Source organism: Ciconia boyciana, chromosome 9 (assembly GCF_034638445.1).
Source record: "Ciconia boyciana chromosome 9, ASM3463844v1, whole genome shotgun sequence".
Lineage (NCBI taxonomy): Eukaryota > Metazoa > Chordata > Aves > Ciconiiformes > Ciconiidae > Ciconia > Ciconia boyciana.
The window spans coordinates 19113610-19141187 of record NC_132942.1 but is presented as its reverse complement, the minus strand read 5'-3'; the positions used below and the strand labels follow the sequence as shown (position 1 = coordinate 19141187).

The 27578-nt window shown below is 36.2% G+C and overlaps 1 protein-coding gene across 6 annotated transcripts in view; it reads right to left on the bottom strand.

Annotated features, from left to right (window-relative positions):
* The window catches only part of RANBP17 (RAN binding protein 17), a 162007-nt gene that overhangs the window by 63545 nt on the left and 70884 nt on the right, over positions 1-27578 (bottom strand). For all 6 annotated transcript variants that reach the window (XM_072873456.1, XM_072873453.1, XM_072873458.1 and 3 more), the window contains 4 exons: positions 15247-15320; positions 5988-6068; positions 611-674; positions 417-525 (listed from right to left, as the gene is read on the bottom strand). In XM_072873456.1, coding sequence (XP_072729557.1) covers positions 417-525; positions 611-674; positions 5988-6068; positions 15247-15320 — 328 coding nt within the window. The remainder of the gene's footprint in view (positions 1-416; positions 526-610; positions 675-5987; positions 6069-15246; positions 15321-27578) is intronic.

Genomic DNA, 27578 nt, shown 5'->3' with positions numbered 1-27578 from the left:
CAACGTTTTTATTAAAACTTGGATGGTCTTGTATATTGGGAAGTTGCATGAAGAAGTGAAATAAAAAATCCCTTCTACCAGAAGCTGGAAGGTTCTGGTATAATCGGTATGTCACCTGAAAACTCAAAGTACTTGCTCAAGCACTTAATGTCATAAACCTTCATACTTAATACAAAAAGTGCTTCTGTGCAAAAAACAACTCATCTTGCTTATTTCTCCAACAGAAGGCAACAAACAAATACAGTGTTATTGCTTAATGCCATACCTCTCAGAAGTTGATAGGCAGCGATTAAATACCAACTATAACATATTTACTGTACAATCAAACTGCTGATTGATTGGTTTAATAACCTTAAAAGTACATAGTATTACACAAGACAGCAAGGTGTCTCAGGGCCATGGGGAGAGGACCTTACCTAAATCTACCATGAGAAGACGAGTGAGAGCAGTGTAGAACACTGTCCGGCACCTAAGGTCACTGAGGCTGTAATTATCACTGACGCCCAAGAAAGGGAAGTGCTTATTCTGTTGAAACATAAGTGTATGAAAAATTAAGTGTTCTACAAAATTTACTACACACAGTGGTTTTTAACATAGTAAGGAAACTTACTGTGTGATTCTGAAGCATGAATTTCACAGCCTCTATTTTCACAAGCTTTTTCAGGAGACTATAAGTAGCAGGTGTTAAGGAAAAATCAGCCTCACAGCATTATGATTACATTATCAGGTTGTACAAACTTTCAGGAATTTTTAGTGAGGAAAAATATCCTAACTGAAACAACAAATGTACGTTAAAAAACAATCTGAATTTCATCTAGAAATATATGTCATGGAGATATTCTTTAGAACATTAAAGACCATAATCTATTATTAATTAAAGCAATTACTTTTCATGGCATATATTCTAGTCACAAAAGAGACGAATGAACTAAATGACTTTTATAATTAAACGGAGTTTCTGATAATAAATGGTGCTGTTTTTTCCCCAGATAGACCCATGTTATCAGCATGTAAAAAAAAAAGTGGTTTTGCAACTGCCTGTGTTGAAGACGACTGGCACTTGGCAATGGGACTGGCAGCGGGACTGGCAGCAGCCCTAAGCAGCTCTGAAGTAATGGCCTGAAAATCACAGAGGTGATCTTCCAGACCCATCAAAAATCACATTTAATTTGTTTCAGTTACAACAGATAAAAACCTATCTCATGCATACTAAGCTATGTTAAACACTTAACCAAAGTATTTTCAGATGTATAAGAACTGAATGGAAATTTCTGAAGAACACACAAAGTCTCAGAGCCAGAGCAAAGTCCATAACAAGGTGGTACAGCTGGGAATTCTGGACCTATCTATGGATACTTCCACAGGAATCCCAGTTTCTTCAACTTTATAAAATATAAAACCAAACTAACTGACTACTGCTAAGCATGAACTGAAATCTCCCACTCCACAAACTGGCTAAATTCAAGACAGTGACAGTCCAGACGGTAGGTAACTGCAGTAGTACAGCGTCAGCCTGCAGCCACCATGCTCTGCTCTCAATGCAGGTCCCTCAGGAAAGTCTACTCGTCTGGTCTATGCATTGCACTAGCAAAGCTATGTGACTCCTGGGCTGAAGCTTCTGGCCCTGGTCCAGCAGGATAAGCTTGAGTCTGTTTGCACCTGTTTGTATGCAAAGGCTCCCAGGGAGATGCACACTAAATGACACAGAAGCAATAGATTTCCCAGACTGCATATATTCTACAGATCACATATTCTAGCATGACTTACTAGACAGTTCCACCCAATGAAATGTAATATTTTTCTTAAGGTTTCTTTTAAAGAGCATGAGAAATAGTATTAAATCAAAAGTTGAGTTTGCAAAAACTGTGTTATAGAAGCATTTAAAGTTCAGATGGTTAAGACTTGTTTCACATCTTGAATCCTTTCCTAGCTGTGTCAATTATGAACATCTTTAATAGCATGAGGACACACTAATTTCGTGCTTCAGATGATTCAAACATTTGGGGTTGGGCAAAGGAGATAATACTGCGCATTCCAATAAGAGCCAGGCTGACATCTTTGTGAGCTTTTGTACAGAGGTAACCGCTGCTGTGAGGGATGTTTGCAAATAAGGAGCGAGAGAATGGCCAAAGCAATGGCCTGGATTTTCCGACTCCTGCTTCTCCTTCATTTGACATAAAATTGCTGTATGACTCTCAGCAAGGAGTTAAATTCCACTGTCTCAGTTCTGCATCTGTAAAATGGGGATATAAAAGGCTTCATGATATCCAAGTATACTAATACACTTTTTCAGGAATGCCATAGAAAAATTCAAAACCCAGAAACATTCATAAGCATTGAAGGCATCAAATGAATGAAATGACTTACGGGCTTGTACATTCTACAATGAATATTATAAAAACAGGACTCATTAGTTTACTGAACATTGTTGACCCCTGGCATTGATGAAGTTCTTTAAGAAATAATCAGTATGACTGCATAATTTAGACTGTACAGTAGTGCCTACAGTCATGTACATGCACAGAAGATTTTACAAATACCCATAACCCTTTTTTTTTTTTTTTGAGTGCTTGCTTAACTCTGCCCTTCCTGCACATAACTGATTGAAGAGTTTGATTACTTTTATGGGAATAAACAATTTTCCTTTTCACTTTAAATGGATTAAATTCTTTTTAAACAGTTAAAAGTGTAAGAATATGTTTTATAGCTGCTATTGAAAAATCTCCTAATCTAGTTTTAAGATGAAGCTTTGTCAATCTATAACATTTGACATAGCATTACCTGGTTTTATATTGCAAAGCTCCATAGATTTTGTTTGTTTGTTTGTTCCCCCCTTCCCCCCCCCCCGTTACAAGGAAGAGCCTTTCATAACACTGTAAGGCTAACAAAGACATGGGTAAAGAATTTTTGAGAGACTATAAATATTTTACCCCAAGTTATTGTACAAAATTACAATGAAACTGTAGTTATTTTGCTACAAAAATATGCAGTGGAAAAGTTAATTATTAGAAAGAACTAAACATGCATGAGGGAGCAGTAAGGCTTCAAAGACATAAAGGAATGACTAACATATTCCATTATGTAAATGAATTCAAAGATATTTCACAACTGATCAGCTAGGAGGGACATAATGATTTATAATTCAAATAACTGAGCTTTGAAATCAAATTGGGCTAATATATTTCAAAATATGCAAACCTGGAATAATTGTGAAAGTAATGTAAACCACGACACTAGCTCCAATCATTTGTTGCCTTTGTTGTTAATACTGTCTTACGTTTTTTCTTCTTTTTTTTTTCCTGTTATATAGTACAGTTGCTGGAATTATGGTTTGCTTTTAATTCTAGATTATCCTTTAGAAAAAGACTGTTATAGAGAAAAATACCAATTTTTAAGACTGTGTAGAAACTGATTGATGTACAGGAAAGTACTGAAATTAAATAAATTATTATTTTAACCTTTCAGGCTAGCCACAATTTAATCTATATCAAATACTGAAAATTGATCCACTGGATCCAGCATCTTAACAATACACTCTTTCAAAGCAATATATACTTAGTGCCTTTTAAAAAACCCCTAATATAATGTGAAAAGGCCAAAGTTTGCAATGCCAGGAAGTAGTTATAAACTACTTCATATGTTTGAAATAAAAAGTACTTCAGTATTATTATTAAAAAAAACTATTGGTAGAGTTTTTTATAGGAAAAAAATACATATCTTTAAAAGCCAAAATGACCAGCAAAATTGGGTTGTACATCATTTTCTGGGAAAAAGGAAAAACAGCCTCGACAGGTGTAATTTATCATTTTTCTGATTTAATACCAAAGAAATATATTAAAATAATAAAAAGAATCCTGAAATCCTCAAAATTTGTAGTGATAAATAGCCCTCCCTGTCTTTATTGCATTATGCCTACTAACAGAAATATTGCATGGTGGATTTTGCCAGACAAGGACGATTATTTTCCAATAAAAAGTTGCATATTAAATTCCAGCACAAAAGTGGGTGTCTAATACTTTTGAAATCTTTTATGGTTTGCCAGGGAACACAATTTTAAACTTAACTAATACAACATCATGGTGAAGTGAACCAGCATTAAAGCCGCCTTTGTACAACCCCACCCATCTAAGCAGAAAAGCTACTGTTCTCAGAATTTTTGTTTGAAGTATTTCCATTGAAAAGTAATTGAATAAATTTTTGCTATTTATGTTTTTAGTTAATCTCTCATTTTACCAGTCTTTAAACATTTCACATTGATGTTTAAGATGTATATTTATGAAGGCAGTGCTGCTTTACATCCTGACTATGCATAGGGGTCTGAAACTGCTCTTCAACAGTTAGCAAGTTTCTGCAAAGAAAAAAGAAAACAACACAATTTCATCACAAATCTACTCTTCAGGAGAACTTAGGTTATTAAATATCTACTTTTTCATCCTTTCTACATCCTGATATTATTGTATCTATTTCATGAGCAGAAACTCATTCATTGCAAATATAATTTGAGTAATTTGAAAACTAGAACTATCCAGACATTTCAGCCTTGGAAAAGTATTATTTGCACCAATAGTTTATACTGACCCTCATTTTTGAGAGCTACCATGTGAATATATGCCTTTGAAAGCCTCCAGAAGACAATACAAAATCCTAGATGTTTGTTGGCTTTAGCAGTAATATGAGGCTGATTATTTCAGCAAGTATACATACATAAATAAACAAGCAAGCACTTTAAGTTAGGTGCACCATGTTATATTTCTTGGTTATTTTAAAGTGTTTTGAACCCTACTGAGGCAATAAGTATATAGTATAAAAGAAGAGAGAGCTCATTAGTCTCTTCATAAATCTTATTAATGAAATAAATGTCTCCCCTTCTGTTTTGTCAAATTCCTTAGTAATGTTTCACTTTCAAGTCCTTTCCAGTCCGATTTCTGTGATGCCATGAGAACATAAACACATGCATATTTAAAATATCAAGTTAGCTGCTTAATGGTATTTCAAGTAAACATATAGAAGTACACATTGTATGATTTTCATTAAACAAAATTCACTTATGGAATGTGGAAACTCACACTCATCTTTCAACCCAAGGAAATATATTAAAATTCTTCTTATACGATTAGAGTTCTACAGAGAAATAAAATGATACCAATTGTCATATTCCAGGTGCCTTCCTCTCTGCTTGTCTAACAATCTCCTCTAGAAAATTACTGAAAAGTTGTTTTTATTTTAAAATAGCAAAGGATTTCAATATCGCATGTTTTAATGAGCTTTGATGGTTTATTATCTGTCGTATACCTTTAAGTATTGTGTCACATCAAAAACAGCTACTACTTTTTTTTAAATCTTCTTGCTCGATTGACTGAAAATTCAGAATGCAGACATTCTTCTCCAACTTATGATAAGTAATTGAACATTGGAACAAGATACAAAGGTTTGCAACAGATAGCAAGTTAGCATCCATGATTTGCGTAAGAATTTCACAAAAATACTTGAACCCAGACAAAAATCCACATGCGAAGTCATGGTTGTTTTATCAGTAGTAATGAATACACTGACACAGTGAGGAACTTAGAATCAGGCAATCATAAAACATGTGAAGAGGCTTGTGTTTAAAATCTAACTCGTGTTTAAAAACTAACTCTATCTTAGTTGACTCATCCTCAAAGTGGAACCAATCCTGTTCTCAACTGCTAACAGAATCAATCCCGTTCTCAATATTGTTGAGCTCAATGGTATTGACTTCAAGATTAGGAATGGGATAGATGACTATAAGCAACTAGTTATATGATTTCTCTTTTGTTGATAAGAAGTAGGTGGAAATGAGAACACCTTTTAAAAACTATGCATAGAAAAAGATAAGCCAAGATTAATAAATACTAATATCCTAACTGGTTTAAAAATGTGGCATACGAAACAACGGAAGCCTCATATTAATTTTTACCTTATTATTTTCAAATAATATGTTATGCCATATACAATAAAAAGGATATCCAACAGAAAGGTCATTTAGAAACTGAAGAGTTCTTGAAATCACAGGCTCACATCTTCCCCGGTATTTAAGATTTGTAACACTAGAATAAACAAAACAAAACAAAAGAGTGAGATTTTAGAACACATTTTCCTCTTTTTGAGAAGTGCAGTGCAAAAGCTCAGAGTAGTGGCACATTATACTACGAATGTATTTCTGTGATATGTCTTAGGATTTTCCATTTATGAGACAGAAAATGCTATAAAAACATGCCATGTCTTTTTCCAGAACAAGGGATTCAAACATTTTTGTAACATTGTAACAAATACATTAATTTTAAAAAAATTCATCATCTGTCATAATGAAATAAATTATCTGAAGCTTACCCCTACTTATATATATATATATATCTTACTCACTTTTCAACACAGTATCTGGCCACTTAACTTCTGTAGTATTTATCTCCCTAATTCTTCACAAGATAAAAACAAATTGCTATAAATTCCCTAGGAAAATTTCCATAGGAGAAATGGAGCACAGCAAAGCTAAGGGCCAATTCACAGAGCTACTGATATACCCAATTCCCAGTGAAACTCTACCTTTCAGTTCTTGTACTAATCCCTATTGTTCCTCTTCCCTACACCAAATACTTAACTAAAGTCAAGATACATAGGGGATACTGAATTTCCCTAATTGCAACCCCTCTCAGACATAGGCATTTAGGAAGCATACTCTGATTAATGAACCAATGCATAAATTATGACATAGGATGACACTAGACCTATTACCAATCCTTGGGGAACACCACATAAAACAACTTACCACTTTTGACAGCAAACTCTTATAGTTAGCCTTTCAGTGAAATCATGCAGCTAACACCAAGCGATGAGGACTTGCTCTACTGCCTTCCAATAGGTGAACCATGAGACATGGAGCACAGAGCCAGGTCCCTCTACAGCTTCTTATGTACTGTGTGCAGGTCAGCGCAAAGACACCTAAGTGACTTGGGATGGAATCTGTTGTGTTCACCTACTAGATTTATTAGGAGGTGAAGAGGTGGCATTAACCTTCAGGTGAAAGGGGTAAATTGAAGCCAGTAAGGTGGAGGAATGTAATTTTGTTCAAATGAGGAGTGGTTAGAACAGTAAGTTAAGAGTCACTGATCTTGCAGTCTGTCATTTCCTAGCTTTCTTATGGGAATGTCATGTAGGCCAGTGTCAACAACCTTACTAAAGTCTGAATGTCTGATACTTAGTGTTTCTGTTGTAAACTCCAGCCAGTGAGTCCAAAAAGAAATTACTCCCCCCTCCCCCAAGTAGCCCAAATGCATTTATCACTTGATTATACACTGACTACTAGTAACTTTTTCTAGTACTCCTTTGAGAATCCAAGTTGGGCTGATCAGCCTGTAACAAGTTGCTTCCTCTTAGTTCCCATTTTTGAAGGCAAGTACTGTGCCCTACTCTTCTGGGACATCACCAACACAACACCCTCAATTGCTCAAAAACCCAAAAGAAAGTTGAATGCCCCCTTCCTGCAGACAGGGAGATAATGCTGCATGAGAGATTCACAGCAGAGTTTCTGGTATTGGATTCATGTGGAGAAATAAAAACAGGCCATCACAGCCTTTTGAAACATAGCTCATTCAAATAAAAAGGCAGCACGACTTCCTGGCTCAGAAGCCCTGAACCTATTCCTGATCATGACATCAAATTGCTAGGGTGTACCTCAAACTGCCAAGAATAAGTAATTTCAGATTTGTATGCCTCACTTTCCTTGTCTGTAGAATAAGCATAATGATTCTGACTTTAAGCTGTCAGATCTATTGATGAAAGACCACAATGTAAGAGTGGTCAGCGATCAGTAGCAGCTATTTATACCATGAGGCAATAGGATTTCAATTTTGGGAACACAGAACTTGAAGAAGAGATGTTAAATGCCTTAAAATCAGCATTGATTATTGCTTTTACGTATTCACAGGCTAAGTAATGTACTACACCACATAAACTAAACCTCTTTTTCAGGAAGTTATAAACTCAAGAATGCAGTTTAAAGCATCTAACTGTTTAGTATTATTTTCTCAGGAAAAGGCAAATAACAATGCAATTACCAAAGCAGTATTCCTCAATTTAGATTTGCAAACAAACATTGATTTACTTTATAAAATCTCTATGAAGAGCTACAGAGGTTCAGATTGCCTTAAAGAAATAGCCCATTCTAGCAAGTCCGTAATTCACAGTTTATCCCTACTATGGGGAGTTCTGGAGATGTTTATAGTTGCACTAAATCCTTAACAAGTATATACCATACAAAGCAATAAAAATGAATGGACTACCAAGATTTGACATCAATATCAAAATCATAAAAAGGCTATTTTGCAAAAGAGCAAAATCTTTGTCCTTCAGTAGCCAGATGTAAGACATTTAAAGAAAAACAAAAAGTCACACTGACAGCTTGAAGAGAAAACTGTATAAGGAAGGCTCTTCATCCAACATTCAGCATACTTTTGTATACATCTATTCTTTCAGTTCATGGCTGTATTTGGATGCTGAAAAGATGGAGTAATAACATAAAAGCTAGAAAGTACTCATGAGTGAACAGAGGCTGAAAAAATTTTGATTATAATTGTAGCAATTCCCACTTCTGTTTCTGCCTTATCAATATCAGGCAAGATGAAAGACACATAAAATGTAATATTTTAAGAAATATCTACAAAACATTATAAGTATCTGAGAAAATTCGTAAAGATCTAGAGAGGAATCTCATAACATAAAAAGCAGTTTTCCACTATGCAAGGAAGAGAAGCCAAGGAATAAGAGAAGAGAAAAATCTACAGTGCTCGGAGAAATCATGGCAGGACAGCACTTAAATCCAAGTGTTAGTGTCCTTGCCTCTTTCCCTCTCAAGTGGCTTATTGATTTAGAATATGAACTAAATGAAACAGAGTCAAAGGAACCAATCATAAAGTTTCAGATGAGTCACGGAAAATAAAAGCTTCATCAAAAGCTACGCCAATGCCAAATTCACCAAAACATCTATGGTAGATAAGCATTAAACACATTTTAAAGGCAAGTACAAAAAAGTGGAAATAAAAAATGGCAGAATATTTCCAGTTTTGGTAACAATACCAGTATCAAAATACTGAACTACACACACACACAAAACCAAAAGAGCAACAGTAACACTGATCTATGCTGAAAAGCTATAAGAATTTAAAAATTTTAAATGAAACAGCATTAAGCATCCAGTACACTTTAAAACATTTGCTTTTAGTTTGCCTTTAGTAAGAAGAGAAGAATAAAAACGTTAGCTTCTGAAAGCTGCACCAAAGAAGCTTCCCAGCTTTCCAACCTCCGAACCCTCCAGCTTGCTATGAGTTTGTCTGTCACCACCACTGCTTACTAATGCAGTTCCATCAGCACACCAAACATCTCTTCCCTTAATATAGTAACTTAAAAGTATTATTTTCAGAGGCTTTGTATTTTTAACCTAAAATCTAGAAGGGGAAGGTAAATGATGATTATACACTCCAATCTGCAATTCTCTGGGAAAAGGGTTACCATATCATCCACAGAAGAATCAAAATTCTTTGCATGTATCAAGTCATTATGATATGTGGGCAGGGAAAGAAACAAGGCAAAGGTATCCACTTCCAGCCTCTTAAATCCATTTCATTACTTCCCCCCCCCCCCCCAACATTCTACTGTCCTTAATTTCCTGTCCAGTCCTCAGTTTACGATTCAGAGAAAGACCTCTTCAGACACATGGACTGTATCATGCTGCTCTTAAAAGTTCTGTGTGGTGCACAGCAAAGGGACAACTCTTCATACAAGATGTAGCAGTTCTTATGGCAGTAGTGGATGGGAAACGATACTGCTGGAGCATAGGAGTGGAATGCCCAGCTTAAAACAGAGAACTGAAAAACATGGTGCAATTTAAAAAAGAAAATTTGAGAGGAGGAGACAGAATCAGGGACGCAAGGTAGAAAAGCAAAAGCAACGCAGAGTCAGCACAGAAAAGGGAGTGCTGAAGAGTGAGTATGTACTGTACAAAGAAAGAAAATCCATTTGGTCACATGGATGGTAGGTACCTTCTCCATTTATCATTGTATGCCACGGTGCTCAAATATTGCTTACAGGCCACTTGTAAGTGCCCAAAGAATTAATCCATCCTCTTTCCAGGAGGCCTTGAACCCCTTCTCTGAAATGTAATGGGCAAGTATGTTATCACCATAAAGCTGAGGAATCCCAGGAATGCTATACTACCTGCACATGCATAGGTTACTGTACTTCACATGCACAGGAGATTTGGTAATAGGACAAAGAAGCAGTTGCAAAAGGTAAGTTGCTACCAGCCAGAAGAGATGTCAACTGCTGCAAATCAGCAAGTTTGGGTATGGTGGTTTGTTTGTTTGTAAACCATGTAAATTTAGGAATAGTCTTGGTCTCAAGTTAAGGATACTGCAAATATACTTGCATTATAAAAAACGTAAAGATAAAAAAATCTTACCTTTTAAACAAAACTTTCAAAGTTGCTTAAGGTGTCTGCTATTCAATTTCCATTAAAGTGCAAGAAAAATGGGCATCCAAATCCCTAAAAAGACTTTGAAAATCTCTTCCTTATGTGGTACTTAAGTTTCAGTAATAACAAAGCTAGCAATTTGTTGGCAAGAAAGCTCTGTACAGTGATGTTTTAATAATTTCTTGTAGCTTATCATTTACAGTGAAAGCTCTCTGTGGCTCAATGACAGTGATTGGATATATACTTTTCATTAGAGCTGGACAAAGGTGAATAGTTACAAAAATGCACATTCTGTTGTGAACAGAAGTGCCAAGTTTTAGTTTGCTGTGATTCATGAAGTCATATCAGTATGAGTGTTCAAAAAAATATTCAGAGATCCAGACTTTTTCTACTTATGTATTACTTAAACATTGTCACATGGAAAATCTCTCTATATGTATGTATATATGCATCCACTATAGTGAAATCATTACAGCAGTACAAAAAAAAAAAAAAAAAGGCAAAAAACATCCAACAGCAATGCTTGGATATGCATCTTTCTTTCATGTTTCAGTTATTTTATCACGACCAAAAATACTAAATATTTGGGCAAGTATTTTGTAAATCTACCTCATCATAAATTACTTCCACCTGAATTTTATAATAATTGAAAGGAACCAGAAGAGGCTCACAAAGAATAAGTGAAGAAAAGGAAAGGTGCTTGCAGCCAAAATAAATACAAGACACTTTTGGCCAAAGGCCCAGGACAGGCTCAAGGAGCAGATGGAACTAAAACTACTCCAGTCTAAATATTCCTTGCCTCTTACCTATACAGGGAAGGATCAAGGCAGGTAGGTAGCTACTGTTCAAAGGGATGAGCAGTGGAAGGAGAGGACTACTATTGGTTTTGGGTACAGTGCCTCATTCCTTGCCTTAAGAGTCCTGGCCTTGCTCCACTTTCCAGTAAGACAAGAGGCATAAGAACATGTGTCGGGGCTGTTTTGGGAGGAAGTAGGAGCCAACAAGGATAGAGAACTCCATAGAGACGGAGGAATAGTCTGTGCCTTTGAAAACCAGTACCTCAGGGCAACAGGCTAAGAAGAAAGTCTAAGGAGACAGGCTGAGACCTTAAGTCATAGTCCTTCTCCAGAATCTTGTCACCCACTGCAACCCTAGTAGCTCCTTCAAAATCCCATTGCTCCCTCTTGCCTGTCTTCACACTCATGTAACTCCTCCCAGCTTATCCCTCATTGAACCTACTCTACTGCTGTTACGATGCTGAACATAGCTGAGAAGACTTAAGATGCGTTGCATATTAGAAAAATTCTGTTTGAGATTAAGTGTTTTTTCAGTTGGCCTTTCCCCTTCCACACATATACCCTATAAGGTGATGGTCAAAGCAAGCAAAGACAGTGGATGCTAAAAGAACTATCCTATAAAATTCCTGGTAAGACTGTGATGAAAATACAGCCATTAATGGATATTCTGACTACATAAAACTCCATCCCTTCAGAAATGGTTTAACAGGAATTCAGTAAAAGGCACATTCATTAACTTCCAATGAAAAGGTGATAAAAGGTCTAGGTTCTGATATGACAGCAGTACTTTAAACTATAGTCAGAAGGTCTAAAGGACACCTATTACACTGACAAATCTCAAAATATTTCTGTACTTTGAAGAATATATATTTCATACAGCCTTTAATCCATAAACTGAACAGTGGCTACTGCAGCTCCTAGTAGCTATGACACAAGTATTTCAAATTGTTTTCTGTTAATGAAAGAACTCACTGAGTTTGATCACCAATGCTCTACGGCAAAGCTGCTAATAATGAATTCAAAAGAGCAGATTAAAGCTACATACATAAAAGTGAACTACTGAAAACAGAGAGATCTGGAAAAAGACAGCTCAATAGAAAATGTGTTCAAAATCTCAAGAAATCAAAGAAAAGTGCCATTTATCCATCTAAACATTACTGAGCTCACATTGCACTTCAGGAAACTAAAAACTCCATGTGTCAACCAGTAAATTATCACAAAAAGAGGTTAAGTCTCCAACTGCAGAACAAAAAAAAAAATTAATATGTTCTGGTAGACTACAACTTGTTTGACTACCATAAATTCAGTTGCTATGTTTACTCCTCACACCAAGTATAAAACGCTTCCTGCATGCATCCTTCATTGGATTCTTTAATGGCAAAGTGGAAGGAAATAACCTGACATTGTCTTTTGATCATCCCACAGTGCTAATGGCAGATTATGGTAAGGTACTTTCTCCAACACGTTCTGATTTGAAAGACTGGTTGTCATTAGCCAGGCAACAATATTCTTTCAAGCATAACTCCTCTATTCCACAGAATGCTCAGCTTAACAAAACAAACTATACAGTCTCAAACATTGTTGTGCAGTTACTATATGAGAATACCACCACTTTAACAAGAAAGTGCGCACTAAAAATTCCCTAGCGTTTCCTTTCAATCTAATGTTAAGGAATAATATATGACAAATTTCACCTACTTAAAAAAAAAAAAAAGGTTCTGTAGGGTAAGACAGAACAGTAGACTAGTGGTTTTCTAAAGTAAGTGTGGTTAAAAATACTGATTACATCCACAAGAGAAAAAGGTGAATGGTCTCTCAGTCATGTATCCTGCCCACTGCTGTTACAAATGTGCTAAGATTATTCTCAGTAACAGCACCAGAAATGCTGCCAGACTGGATTGCCCCATCAGACCCTAGTTTTTGGATTATATATCACTATGTTATGCTTTCACACTCAGATTTTCCAATTGGCATGCTATCACTGGGGACAAGCTCGTTTACTTTAATTGACACAAACATGAATGTGTTTATACAGTGGTTTCACAGCTAACTCCTAGAGCTACTGACTGAATTGTCCATTTCAAGCTGTAACATCCATTCTGTAAAATGAAATTGATCTTCAATCTAATCAATGAACAATTCATGTTTTTAGGAAAATACAGTAAGGCATGAGGAAAGAGAAAATAAAAATACAGACTGTGTAATCTAAAAAGCAGCACTGATTTTTGCTTTTTACATACCTAGTTTTCTTTTAAAATCTTCCATGTAACATAAAAAGCTTAACTATGTTTTTTTCTTGATTTACAGTACTTGTGCAAATACAGCCCTATCCAATCTAAACACATGTAATACTTAGCATACAACTTGTTATAAATGATATACTGTTATTTCCTCAATTGGGAAAGGCAACAGAGATTTCGTCTCAATGGCCAGCAACAAGTAGAAAAAGAGAAGCAAACTGATGCATCTGGTCTCCAAACAACAGTCCTTTTTCCCCCTCTTTTTCCTCAGTTGTTCAAGTTTCACTGTAGTTTGCAACAACAAAATGAAGCTTAGCTGTCTAGTACCATGATGTGGACTGCTTCCAGAAACTGTAGAGTAAGTATCCATCAGTATTTTTTGATGCATCACCGTCCATTTACCTGTCTTCAAAGCATACTCCAGACAAGTATCAAGGTTTGATGGGTACCATTGTTATCCTAAGGCAAGATATAACACTCAACTTCTGGTTTCAAGGAAGCAAAGCATTTATGCCTTGTTTTTCACAGAAAAGTTAAGTCATATTAGAAAATGACCTTGTCTTAATTGCTACTATTTCTCAACGTTGGTAGTCATGGTAGCAAAAGACAAGCCATGTTTAATACTGTCCGAACAGGTCATGGCTAACCTGGAAACATCAGTAGAGATGTTTCTCTAGTAGGTCGAAGTCTACGGACAGTATTTACAGGTCTTATAAATCAGATTTAGAAGTCATGAAGTAAATGACAGGATGCAGCATCTTCCTCACCATAGACTAAAGAGATAAGGTACTTGTTTCTCTTTCTCCAGGCACATTCAGAACTCATTGTCTCCTGGGGACTCCCAGATTTTTTTAGTGGATATTCACAATTTTTCAGAGGGACCATTTTGTTTTGCTTCAAGAGCAAAACTGTTTTTAGATGAAACTCTTTTTGAGTCAGGAGAAACTATCAAATCTCATGAAGGACATAAGTAATAAAAGACAAAATCCTGGTAGTTTTGCTGGCACCCAAGGAAAGCAGCTGCAGCAGAGGCATGTGAAAAAGGTAGCTTCTTCAGAGTAATTATCTAGGATTGTTCTTAAGAGAAAATATTTCAACGCTTATCTGCTAGAATAACACACCAGAATAAGTTCTGCCAAATGCCAGAGATGAGAAGACACGCTGATAATAATGACCCTTGTCTCCTTCAGTATGAGGCCTTAAAATCCTCCTCTGTGAATCTGTATTTTTAAGAGAGCAAATTTTGCCAGATCTTGCCAAAAAGCAATCCAAAAGAACCTCTCCAGAACAAAGAAAGATTAGTTTAACTTGGTCAGTTCCCTACTGTAAATTACCATGAAGCTTTACAGGCAATTCCAGTGACATCTGAGGGTGCCAGAAATGACAAGTGGGGAATGGTGTGGACTGCTTATGCCAGGCTGTCACTGAACAAGAGTCTATGAAATCTCAGCTCTATTCTCCCATAAGCCATTTCCAGAGGTGATGCAGGCACTGTGGAGGACATATCTATCTGCAAGTGTTTATTTAGGGGCCTGCAGTACCTTCAGAAAATAAGATACGGGTGCTTTGGAAAAAGGTTATCCATTACTTCAAATATTTAAAATTTAAGGAAGACATTTTTCTAGCAAAGAGCAAACTTAATGACAAAATAAAACTCGGATTTTATGTAAACGTTAAAGACAAAACAAAATACATACAGAATAGAACCCAAGCACAAACTCACATTTTTGTCATAAATGTTTCCAGAACATGGTTGTCATCTGTTATTCCTAAGACTTCTGACATTCGGGCATACACCTGGAAATAAACATTTCAACAGTAACATACCATAGATGTTTACAAGTGCCAACATTTTCATTTATTCTAAAACCTTCCCTATTTTGATTTTGCATGAGAAAAGTACAGGCAAAAATGCCTGTCCATCCAACCTTGCTGAAGCATTTGTAAGAGATGGCTTATACACTCTCCAATACGTGAATTAGGGACTGATAGGCTTTTACTTGCCCCTGCATGCATTTCTTCCCACAAAGGAGATATAAGTTTTCCACATTAAACTCACTTTGTTGTTCACAGAACCATACAGTCTCTATTCAAAAAACCTAATTTATTATAAAAAATTGCAAAGGGATGGAGAAAACATTCTTCTGTTGGTCTCTGTCCTCAGTGGGATATGATTCAACACTGTCCTTTAGCTTGCACTTGCAAGTTCTTGCACTGCCAGTCATAAAATCTGGTAAATTAGGTACTCTTCAGACATTTGTTTTTGTGTTCTCAAAGGGAGAACAAAGGCTTTGGCAACCAAGTAACTTGCAGTTGTATACTTTACCCCTTTATTTCAGATCCAAGACATATATTACCAGCCAAGTTTTCCTGGTACCCTACCTACTGGATCAAACTGCCGTTATGATGCAGTAACAAATGCACAGGACACATCAAGTATATTTTTTCCTTACTGTGTAATCTTCATAAAATTTTCTGGTAGTTTTAGCAGCCTAACATTTAGTTTGGATAAAAACATTTAGTTGGGTTAAATCAACTTCAGAAACAGAAGGGAGACATGTACTGCAAAATTTCTTTACAATCCTCTGCTAACTCACTTTACTCTGAGCTAAAGTAACTCTGCTATTTGCTTACGACTGGGCTAAATGCAGATCTACCAGTCAGTACATTTCATTTCAGTCATTTTAACCTTTAGTGACACTAAAACAAATATTATGGGTTATATGTAATTCTTCCATATGATGTGATCGAGTCAAGTATCACTAAGGTCTGAAATGAGAGCACCCGGCACAGCACATGTAGCCCTGGTTACCCAGCGGTGAAAGCCTGGTGCCATCTAGCTGTCAATTTTGTCTGCTGACATTACATATTCCACACAAATACCAATGGACTTTAGCTAACTCAATACTTCCGTTACTGTACCTAAACTTGCTTGTACCAATTTCCTTTCTGGTAGTGATGCAATCCCATGACTTAAAAACCAAACCAGCAGTATTCTACCTCTGAGGAAGTCCATAATAATAATAATACAAATAATATATAATACAATAAAAACTGTATTTTCATGTCCCAAAGACTTTAGTTTTAAATCCAAGCATAATAAAGGCATGAGGAAATAAACTTGCAGCTCTAACCAGAAATTGCACCAAGATCAAGGATAATGTAACTTGTAAGCTAACTTATCCTTTTATACTTGTATGAATGTAATTTATTGTGACAAAATCAGTAGTGAAAGGACAATCAAAATATGAAAAAAAATTTAATATACAATACAATCCTTCAAACGTTGCAAAATACTATGTTCACACAGTAAATGTGAAGTTATCATTTACAGTAATTAAACATAGCAACAATAATATACTCAAATATAAAAATAATACCTTCCAATTAAAAAAAAATAATCCCTCTAAATAGTGCACTGCTGAAATGCTATAGCAGCTGCAATGTTAGCTAAGTTTAAGAATTTCTGTATTTGATATGAGGAAAAGAGACAAAGAGATAGCGAGGAACATAAACATATCAGCAAACACACATTTATGTTAAGATCTTTCCCTTCTGCCACGGGAAACCAGTGGCAGAAAGGGAGTGTGAGCAAGTGCATGTCGTAGTAGCACCGTGCTGTGTTGTCAAACTAGGCTCTCCCCACATCAGAGTTTAACAAATAAAATACTAAAACAGCAGTCAGTGTTGACAAAGAGCAGTGCTTTAATCCACAATTATCCTTGTAACTCTTACTACTCCTTTTATCATCCATTAGCTTTGATTCCATTATCCCATCAAGAACTGTGTCAACGCTTTTGTCCCTGGGGATTTCCCACAACTACTAGGATCTGACAGCCAAGCTTGAGTGCTAAGCAGGATCATTACCTCTTAAATCCACTTATCTGATCCACTGAATAGTAAATTGAAAAGCTCATTAACAGCAACAATCTGATTTGTTTTCACATGTGACAGGGTCATTTCAAGTCAGCATGAATACAGTGCTTGTAATAAAAACTACTACCCATTCTGTAACGTGACAAATTGTAAGCTAAAATAAATGTGATATTTTAAACACCTTCTTCAAAATCATTTTCAAAACCAACACACACTCTCAGCATATAAAAACAGAAAGGCAAAAAAACCCCAACCACAACAATGAAACGCCCTTAGACTTTTAAGCACTATAAAAAATTAATGATAAAGCATCTTGGACGTATAATAATAAAAAACACTTCAACAACAAAGCCCGTGCTACATATTCAAAAGGCAGAGAAAAACACCGTTGAAAGGGGTCATAAAAAGATGTGGAATCGCATGTGGAAGTGAGCTCATCTTCAGCTTGGTTCCCATCACGGAGCCATGAAGGCAAAGGCAGTGCAGGGCCTTGGGGGGGCCTGCAGGACCTCACAGCCACACACCCGCTGGGCTTCCTCTCTCTCAGACCCCCCCTTCCTTCTTCCAGCAGGAATAAACACAAGGCTTATGTTTTTAGCTCCCTCCAGACACTTCAAGGAAGGAGCAGGATAATTAACTTTCAGTAGGAAACGACCACTTTAAGACTTCTGGAAAACCTTTACGCAATCATTCCCAAATCCTTACAACTGCAGAATTTGTAACTTCCAAAACAAATCCTGCATCAACACACAATGCTATGCGACCACGCCATGATATCATCAAAAATGTAAGCTTAACAGTAAAATATCCCATTGCCACCATCTCATTCTCACAACAGTTATGAACATAAACAAAAAATCCATAGAATTGGTAACATTAGGCTACAATGTTCGATGAGCATCACAGGTACAAGTACATACGCGAGGTCCTTAAAGCAAGCTCAGGCTGATTACCACCATTGCAACCGATACCCACACGGCATTGCTATATTCAAAGGTGACAGCAATGGTCATGACAGTGAAGAGAAAGAAGAGACCAGCAAAACACCTTCAATAATAATCAGTAACGATTTCAAACATATTAAAGCAAGTGTGAATGCAAGGGATCCAGAAATCCTTTTCTTTTGCCCTGTTTGTACCACTAAAACTACCTCAGTGGAATCAGGATGTTCAAGGAAGACAGCAGGTTCACAAGCTCTGGTGCCAGGGAATTTTTTATGATCTAGCAGATTTATCGGTGGTCCAGATTACATGACTGTATACTTCCCAACTACTTGAACTGTACCTGCTGCGTTTCAAAAGGACAAGAAAATAAAATTGTGGAAGCAATGTTTTATAAACCAAAGCACTTGTATGTAAATACAGTCCAAGAAAACAGAGAAATAATACAGCAATGACACTAAAACTTTATTTCCTTGACTTCTCTACTCTTTGGCCCTAGATATGTTTAACTTTGCTTTGTCTTTTGAGGTCTTCTCTTTTTGGTACTATGATTATAGCTCTGAAGAAGCTAATTATGGCAATTCTTAAATGTGAAGCAGATTACAGAACTGGGAAGCTCAGAATATGAGTTCCTAAAGGTTGTATGGCTATATAATGACAGTCACAGAAATTCAATAACAGCACTGTATGGAATGTACTCAAACGCACCCCATGAAACAAATTAAAACAGAGCAATGAATCTCTCACACTGTGCAAATAAGAAAACACAAGAAAATGTTGGTTTCTATATGTTTCATAAGGGCTATTATAATGAATTAAGATTTTGGATAATGAATCTTCAGAAAATTACAGTAAAGTTATTACCCGTAGGCACAGCGTAAATGCTTAAGATATTATAACTTCCTTGAAGCTCTCCAGGCCTTGCTGCAGAGAACTATCACTGCAACATTAAAGTATTTTGTCATGAACATTGAGGGCAAAACCACACCTTAACCATACTTACCGCAACCTGACAGAAGCTGAGCGGGGACAGCTGCTACAACCCAGCCTGGAGTAGCTGGGCAGGAGCACACGTGGCAGGTCAAGGAGAGCACCTCCTTCCCCACAGTCTGTTTGGGAATTCACGCAATGCAGGGGCGACCACCGCAAATTTTTGAAGCTGCCATCCCACCTCTCTGACTAATGCCCCTGTGCATCACCCTCTATAACTCTACACTAACCACGAGTTTCTTTCTTGGTGCAAAGTGCCACAACACAGTTAGTAATTTCCACTGCTTTTCAAATCAAAATCAGGTATTTTGAATTTTTAGCACTTAAAAGCTCCATTACAAACAGCAGAAATCTGGCTTCCAAATCCCACAGACAACTTCTGAAAATCTGAACTGAATCCCCTAATTAGTATATCAGGGTGCCAGATCTTTCATCTTTACCTCCTGACTAAACTAGGGGCTTAAAAAGCCTTGGCTTTTCTATCCTCTCCATAACAGAGGAAAACCTTGGTCACTCAAAAACCTCCATTCCTGACAAGCTGTCTTAAAAAGGTAAGATCTCAAAACACCCTTAACTCGGAACCTAAACTAAGAGAATGGGCTAATCCGTTGTTTTGTAGTTAGGTCCCTAAATGAAAAAAAAATTCCAAAACAGGCCATAAGAAATTGCCTCAGTTAGTTTCAGACCAGATCTCTGAAGATCAAGTTGGGCTTTGTGCTACATAAAAAGTAGGCTACTCTCCAATTCACTGCTACATCTGTTTGCAAGCAACCAGAGGAACTACATCAATTATATAAAAGATATACTATCTACTGTCTTACCTATAAACCCAGTTTAATTAAAATACTGCATAAAGTTATCCTCAACTGAAAGATACCTACTGTAAAATAACATTTAAGAATTAGGGTATTGTTATTACAACAAAGTGTAATGTTGTAGGGGAAAGGGTAAAGCTGCTGTGTGGCTCAAAGTCATTGTTATGGATGTTACTTCCTTCTTAGTCTGTTGAAATACTCTGTCATCACAAGTTCAGGTAGTAAGAGGTAGTAACGGTTCCCGCAAAGGCTGTTTTCCAGGCCCTCTTCCCCAGTCCCTTCCCCATTAGCTCAATGGACCAAGAGAATTCAGAGGGGTCTGGGGTGCGAGAGCGATTAACTCCCCGCCTCTTGCTCCATAGAGTGCCGTGCAATGCCAGCAATAAACCTTTTCTTAAATGGAAATTGATCTCTATTTCAATGACTTTCTCTCAGCTTTTATTTACTTATTTATTTCTTCCTTTCTTAATTCCTGTTTTCTGAAAATCTTGAAAGAAAGACTTACAATTCTGGTGAACTTACTATGGGAAACCTACTATGAACTAACTACTGTTATTACTGATGCGGCATGAGAAGCATTCCCTAAAAAAAAAAAAAAAAAATTGCTTTATTTGCTATGTCTTCAGTTAGCCTATTGTTAAAAAGGTGCTTAGCTTTAAAAGTCTTGTTTAGACTTTCATTTTTGTAAAGCACGGTTAGAGATTTTTAATTCCCCTCCAGGGCTTAAAGTACAAATATTATAGTGAAAACTGAGAAATACTATTAACAGCTATTACTTTTTGAACATCATCCAGAAGATTTTTAGTTTTCGAAGCACAGTTCTGGGCTGCACTTTCCATCAGAGCTATACACCGCACTGCAGAGATTCAAGCCATACATGCAGTCAGGTATTTGCTTAACCAGAAGCCAAAATGCTGCTTCAAAATCCTCTGATGATTGAAATGAACCAATACTGTACAGATTACAAAAGCAGATTTGTGCCATTTGGAAAACTCCAAAAGATAAAGTATTATAGGTACTTCAGTAGCAGTAATTGACGCTCTTACTTGCCCCAGTAACTATTAAAAGTGTCCAGCTTAATTTTACTGAGTTGCTTAATTGTATCTAAATGAGTGGCCCACTCAGCATACTTATCTGCAATAAACCTCAATGCTAAAGCATCAACTTTAGTTTGGCACTTAAAAACAAGTAATAAAAATCCTAGCTACTTATTATAGTTCTAAAATTTCTATATCAAAAACTATTTCATTGTACTGACTAACATAGCTGCAGGTGTTCCGCATCTCTCAGGATCAAGCCTTAAGCATACAAAATCTAGTGATATCACGTATCTTAAAAAGGTTTTGCACCGGGGTTGTACATGAGAGTGCTTTTGCACATTTATCCCACGGCATAAGGAGAGGTGTTACAGCCACCACAGCTAATACTAGCAATTTGAACAACCCTCTTTGGCAAGCCAGAAATAAGATAATTGTTCAACATAGGCTGGCTCTTCTGAAATACTGGAAGCATTGCCTGTAATTATAGACATCTGTCATTGCTAGCCACTCAGTAGTAACCCTGACATCAATATACAACTATAACACTAAACTGCCTGCAGGCACAGCAATGGAAGCCAGATACGAGAGGCGGGCAATCATCTGCCTCATCCAAACTATCTGTCAAAGGTTCCTAACCACAAATAGCTCTTACGTTTTGTATCCGTAGGATAATATGTTGATTTATTTTAGATCCTCTAATATTTACAGTCTAGGCCATCTACTAAAATAAAGAAACAAACCTTATGGCTAATGGAGGCAGTTACCGTTCAAAATCATCACGGAAGGTCATAGCTCACCACTCCAATGTTAAACACTGATGGCTGCTTTGAACATGCACCCGTATATAAACTTTCCCTCCTCCCTTCTCCAAAATCATACATGTTCATTTTCAGCTACAATGTACAGTGATTGCTATTCTCTCATCAGCCAACATTTTATCAAGCAACCCGAACAAATATTTACATTTTGAACCTCAAGAATATCTGTGCAAAAATGTGCACAGTAAGTTCCAGTATCCTGGAGTTCACCATGTCAGTACAGAAGACAGAAGTGCTCCGCAGAATTATCTTCAACGTACAATTTCAAAAAAGGAATTGCATTAATGATATAAAGTATGATTACAGATTAAATACTTCACCAGTTCTTAGCACGAAGCTGATGTACACTCTTAACCAAGGAATAAAGTTTCTTGAAATTTACAGATAAACATGGATAATTTATTTTTAATTCTAAGGTGAAAAGCATGCTGAAACCCTCAATCTCTACTTTTTTGTCTTAATTTGAAAATCAATCTCAGAAGGGGTCAAAAACGATTGTAGGTTTAAACTAATTAGGAATTAACATCCTTACAATTATCATAATTTGTTATTAACAAAACTGAGATTTCTTAGTATGATTCACAACAGCCTCTGCTGAAGAGAAACTATTAATTACTAGACAGACAGTTAGCTTACAAGTGAGCTGCATTTTAAAAACCTCCTTTAAAATACAATTGCTAAATGCCTTACAGTGCTGTAATGTGAGACAGGTTCAAATCTTATTACTTCACTGAAATTAAAACCTAAGTTTTAATACTGTTCAAGTCGAACAATGATTCCACACTTTATTGCTTTTGAAATCCCTTGATGATCATAGGAAAAAATGCCCTCGAGAAAAAGAGACTCTGTTTTCGATAAACAGAAAATACAGTTTGCACTCTTAGCCTCTTTGTCATCACAAAAAAAGGATTTAATGCCAATTCTTTAAAAAAAGACTTTTTTCACAAAATGTGCACCTTGTGTGCCATTTGTAAAATCAGCTCACTTTCTTTTATTTATTACTGCAGCGCGGCAAGGCAATAAAGCAGCTACTGATAGCTAATAAATTACATGCCTTTTAAAACAATTCTCCAGCTACAAAAACTTGTAACTACAGAGGCTTACATTTACATGGTACATCGCGTGAAATGTCTATATTTATGTTCTATTTAACCACATAAATAAAATCTGACCCTTTATTAAACAGCCGAGAATACAACAGGGGCTACATGTGAGATTAAACAAAGGGTAACTTTTTAAGGCTCTTCTACAGATTTACATAATTAAACATAAAATGTAACAAAAAATTGGCCTCAGCAGTTCAGGTGCAAAGTATTTTTAAAATAAACACATTTTTAAGTATGCCCTTCAAGCTATCTTCAGGAAGAAGGTGATCACCAATTTTTCAATTATTGCATGATAACAATGATTTACTCCTGAATGTAAAAATGACATAAGGTTTTCAATAATAATTGCAACATATTACTGTAATATAAAACAATAATTCTCCATCACATACCATGAAAACCAGGATTTGTATTTTTAATTAAACTAAATATTAGAGCTTTGGGAAAGCATTTTTTGATTAAAACAGATTTAAAACAAAAAAACCCTGCAGTCTTATTTCATCATGTATCTCTCGTCAAGGAATGCTTTAAATCTATACGTATCTATTAAACTCATTGAACTGCTCTTAAAATATTTTATTTTCATGGCTGGCCTAGCAATCTTAACTAATCTGTACAGAATGCTAAGGTGCATTGTCTTTTACTTTGGTACTGCATTATTTTTAGGCTGATGTGCTAAACTATTTTCATACATTTGTTCCTTACAATTTGTCTTATAAATCATTAAACTAAGCATTACATTCTTTTAAATTGTCTCTATATCATCATGCATCTAAATTTGAGATGTGTAGTTCTAATATTAATTTCCCCCACTCACTGTTATTTTTATAGGATCTGTGGCTTTGGTTTTGCTTTGCTCACACAACTTTTTCTCATTGCTGTAGTTCCAAAATGGCAGTTCTTTAATTGAGCATGAAAACAAACCTTAACTCCCTACTAATAAATAAAAATATTTAAAATACTGCTATTCAATTTTAAGATAACAACCCATGACATGTTAGTAAAGACGCTGCATGATTCTGAATTCCTCACCAAGCACACCACCACCATGACTATCAATCATTCTGAATGGAGATGCTGTGGGGCAGATCTTTCAGTCTGACTGAGCATTGCTCGATGCAAAATGAGACAGGAAATAGTTTTCAGACACTTTTCTACTCCCTTAATCCTAGGGCCACTCTTCCCTACGGTAACCAAAGGTTTACTTCGGTAATATGTGTTTTCTTGTATGTTGCACATGTCATCAGTGCTTGAAATATCAAGACAAAGGCATTCATTACCTAAAGCAGACAAAAAGGAGGTTTAACAAACAAAGCGGCCAGGACAACAAGCAAAGCAAACCCCATGGTCTCCTAATTCAGGTTAGTCTGTCTACTTGTGGGGATAAGATAGAGGTGCAATTTTAAGACGGTAGAGAATAAAGAGTGAATGGAGCCTGGTGTGTCTATACCAGGAGAGTATAGACACCTATAACAGGATGCCTAGAAAGCACTGCAAAGCGTGGAGAGAGAATTTAACAGGACTCTTATAAACAACAGGTTGGTTCAAAAGGAGTTACAGATGTATTTAAATACAAAAATAAATAGTGATATTCAGACACTGAAAATTCAACCACTCCTAATTTCACCCAAGAATTTAAGCTAAAACACAGGACACTGAAATCAAGCGAGAGCTCAGGAGAAAGGAGCGATATGGTCTCACCTATGAATGCAGAAAGTATTTGAGAGGTATATTTTGAAGAGAAAGTTGTCAATAACAAGCTTTTGTTGAAATTAAGCAACTATAAATGTAGCCAAAATTTGACAGAGCATACTGTAAGTTAAGGAATTCCAAACACGAATATACTGTACAGATAACACAGAAATAGATCCAACTCTGAGTCACCAGCATGGAATAGAATTATAGTTACACGAGTATTTATTGAAAAGCTTACAAAACTAATAAAAGCTATGAAACTGATCAATCAAAATTGGTGAAGAATCTTGATCAATAATTATTCTCAGTAATGTGGGAAGTCTCAGACTTTAGCCTCTGATGTTAAAGTTTGCTGAAGAAAAGGGTGACACCCTGAAGTTGCGCATAGGAAAACATATGGCCTAAACTGTCTTGGCTCTGGCTGGAGAAACACAGGCTGTCATTCAGGCTAAGAGGGAAAAATACAGAACAAAATAAAAAAAGGCCATCTCACCAACATTTGAATTAGTCACACTAGAGCGAATACAGCAAAGACCACAGTGGTTCATGTTACATAGTCAAGAAGCAACACCAGATGACCTACTAGGCAGCATCTAAACAGGCAGATGTCATACACACACATCTTTGGGTCCTGCACAACTTGGAAGTGTGGCCATATAATCTACATTCTGCAAGCACTCCTTTATGTAATGTCATCTTTTTACAGCATGACTGATAGTAATGGTCTGTAATAATATACAGACCAATATTTTGGTTCGTTTTTCTGACCTCTTAAGCAAACAAGATAATCAAATCTATGCAAACATGATAGATAACAGAACACTGTCAGACACGACTACTCTCTACAGTTAAAGAATCTGAAACGCTTCAGAAGTAAAGCGATCCGGCAAGGCGTATGACCAGGTGCTGACTCATGCTTATCTTAAGGGATATTGCAAAACTAATTTTTTAGGTCCAACAGCACATATATTTAGATTATTACATAAAAATCTAAATAATATTCTAAATGCTATTGCTATTCAGCAGATGAGAATGACATTATTAAAGAAAATGCATAAACTAGACTGTATTTGTGCTGTTAACAGATCATTCAAAGATGGTCTATTATATTAATGCTACTTAAATCATTAGTTCCTGCGCATATTCTTACAAAATCTAAAATAACTTGATTTAAAATCAACTTACATACAAAAGTTTCTACATATCTTGCAATAAGCCACATTATTGTGTAGAAGATATCTATACAAATAATTTAATACTTAAATTGATACAAAAACCCTGCTTCAGAAATAAAACTTTTGTTCCCAGAAGACTTCTTTCTCAATAGAGCTACATGCCTCAAGAAACAACTCGTCAGTAGTGAATGCTCTGGAGAAATAATATGGAACCTTCCTTATGGCCTTCCTAACTGCAGTTCTTTTGATCCAAATTGATGCCAACTACCAACTCTTCCAACAAAGGAGACACAGATGAAACCTATGTGGAACAGATCACGGAAATACTGCGTTTTTTTCCTCCTTGCTTCAGAAGAATGGCAAGTGTCAGAAGACTGTTTGCCTTCCCATGATGTTTAACAAAAGTGCATTTGAGTCTGAGAAGAGTACTTTAAATATATTTTCCTGAATGTGAAACAGATGTATACCAGGACAACATTACTAACAATTTCGGATTCCTCTATGAGCACACAAAAGCAAATGTCAGAAAGAGCTCTGAACAGTCTAATAAAAATAATGTTGGGAGGATCTGCGTATCTAATGAAATACGAAGTATAGCCCAAATGCTTTGTTCTGCCAATTTGATTTCAGGATATGGAAAATGCTTATACATAAGATAACAGTCACTACTAACCCAGCTCTTGCACTGTCTGGGTGAAACAGCTGTGTCATTGCTCTTTCACTGGTCAGATGCACGAAGATGAACTAGTTGTTCTGCCTTATACTAATCCAATTAGGTATGAAAAATCACATGCTGGTACACAACATACTGACCAAGTCTAACACAAGCCCGAACCAGACACTCTGGAGGAAATGTTTATTTGCATTTTTCTTTTAACCAAAATACACGTTTTCATAAGGGGGAAAAAAGAAACGCTTCCTAGTTCAAGCACTCCACATACAAAACCAAGTCATACCGCTTTAAATATTAACATTGTCAGAGTCTCCTGTTTTTTGAACACATTATACGCAAGCCAAGGGAGCCAGGTGGCTCCTGTGGTGACTCCAGATACTATAAAAAAGAACATTCAACAATTAACAATGAATTAGCTCTCGACTTTGTTGTATGAAAAAAACGGAGCTCTGACAGCTTTAGAACATCTGTGAATAAAGGAGACAGTCGGCCGTAAGGTGTTCCACTAAGTCATCATAAGGTATGTCAGTAATACTCAGAAAATGTTTCTCCTTTCTCTGACCCAACTTCCTATTCAGTGCTTTTGGCAAAATATGTTCAAACAAGAAGAGTTTCCATACTATTATTTATTACCTACCTTCACTCATCTGTTATCAACTTGAAGACAGCTAGAGATTTTTTCCAGGGTTAAAGTGCTGCTATGATGGGTTATATTCCTAAGGACTGTTGAAAGAAATTTATGAAATGTCTTAATTCTGCCATTTTAGTTACAGGACTATAGATTAAAATTGAGAGGGGGTATTTTTCTTTTTTGGCCCAAAATAAACAATCACAGACTCTTCTCGCCTCACTCCTCAAATCTATTCCCAGAGCCACCCTTATATTAAAAAGGAGCCAGGACTTGATTTATGTATGAATAACATCAC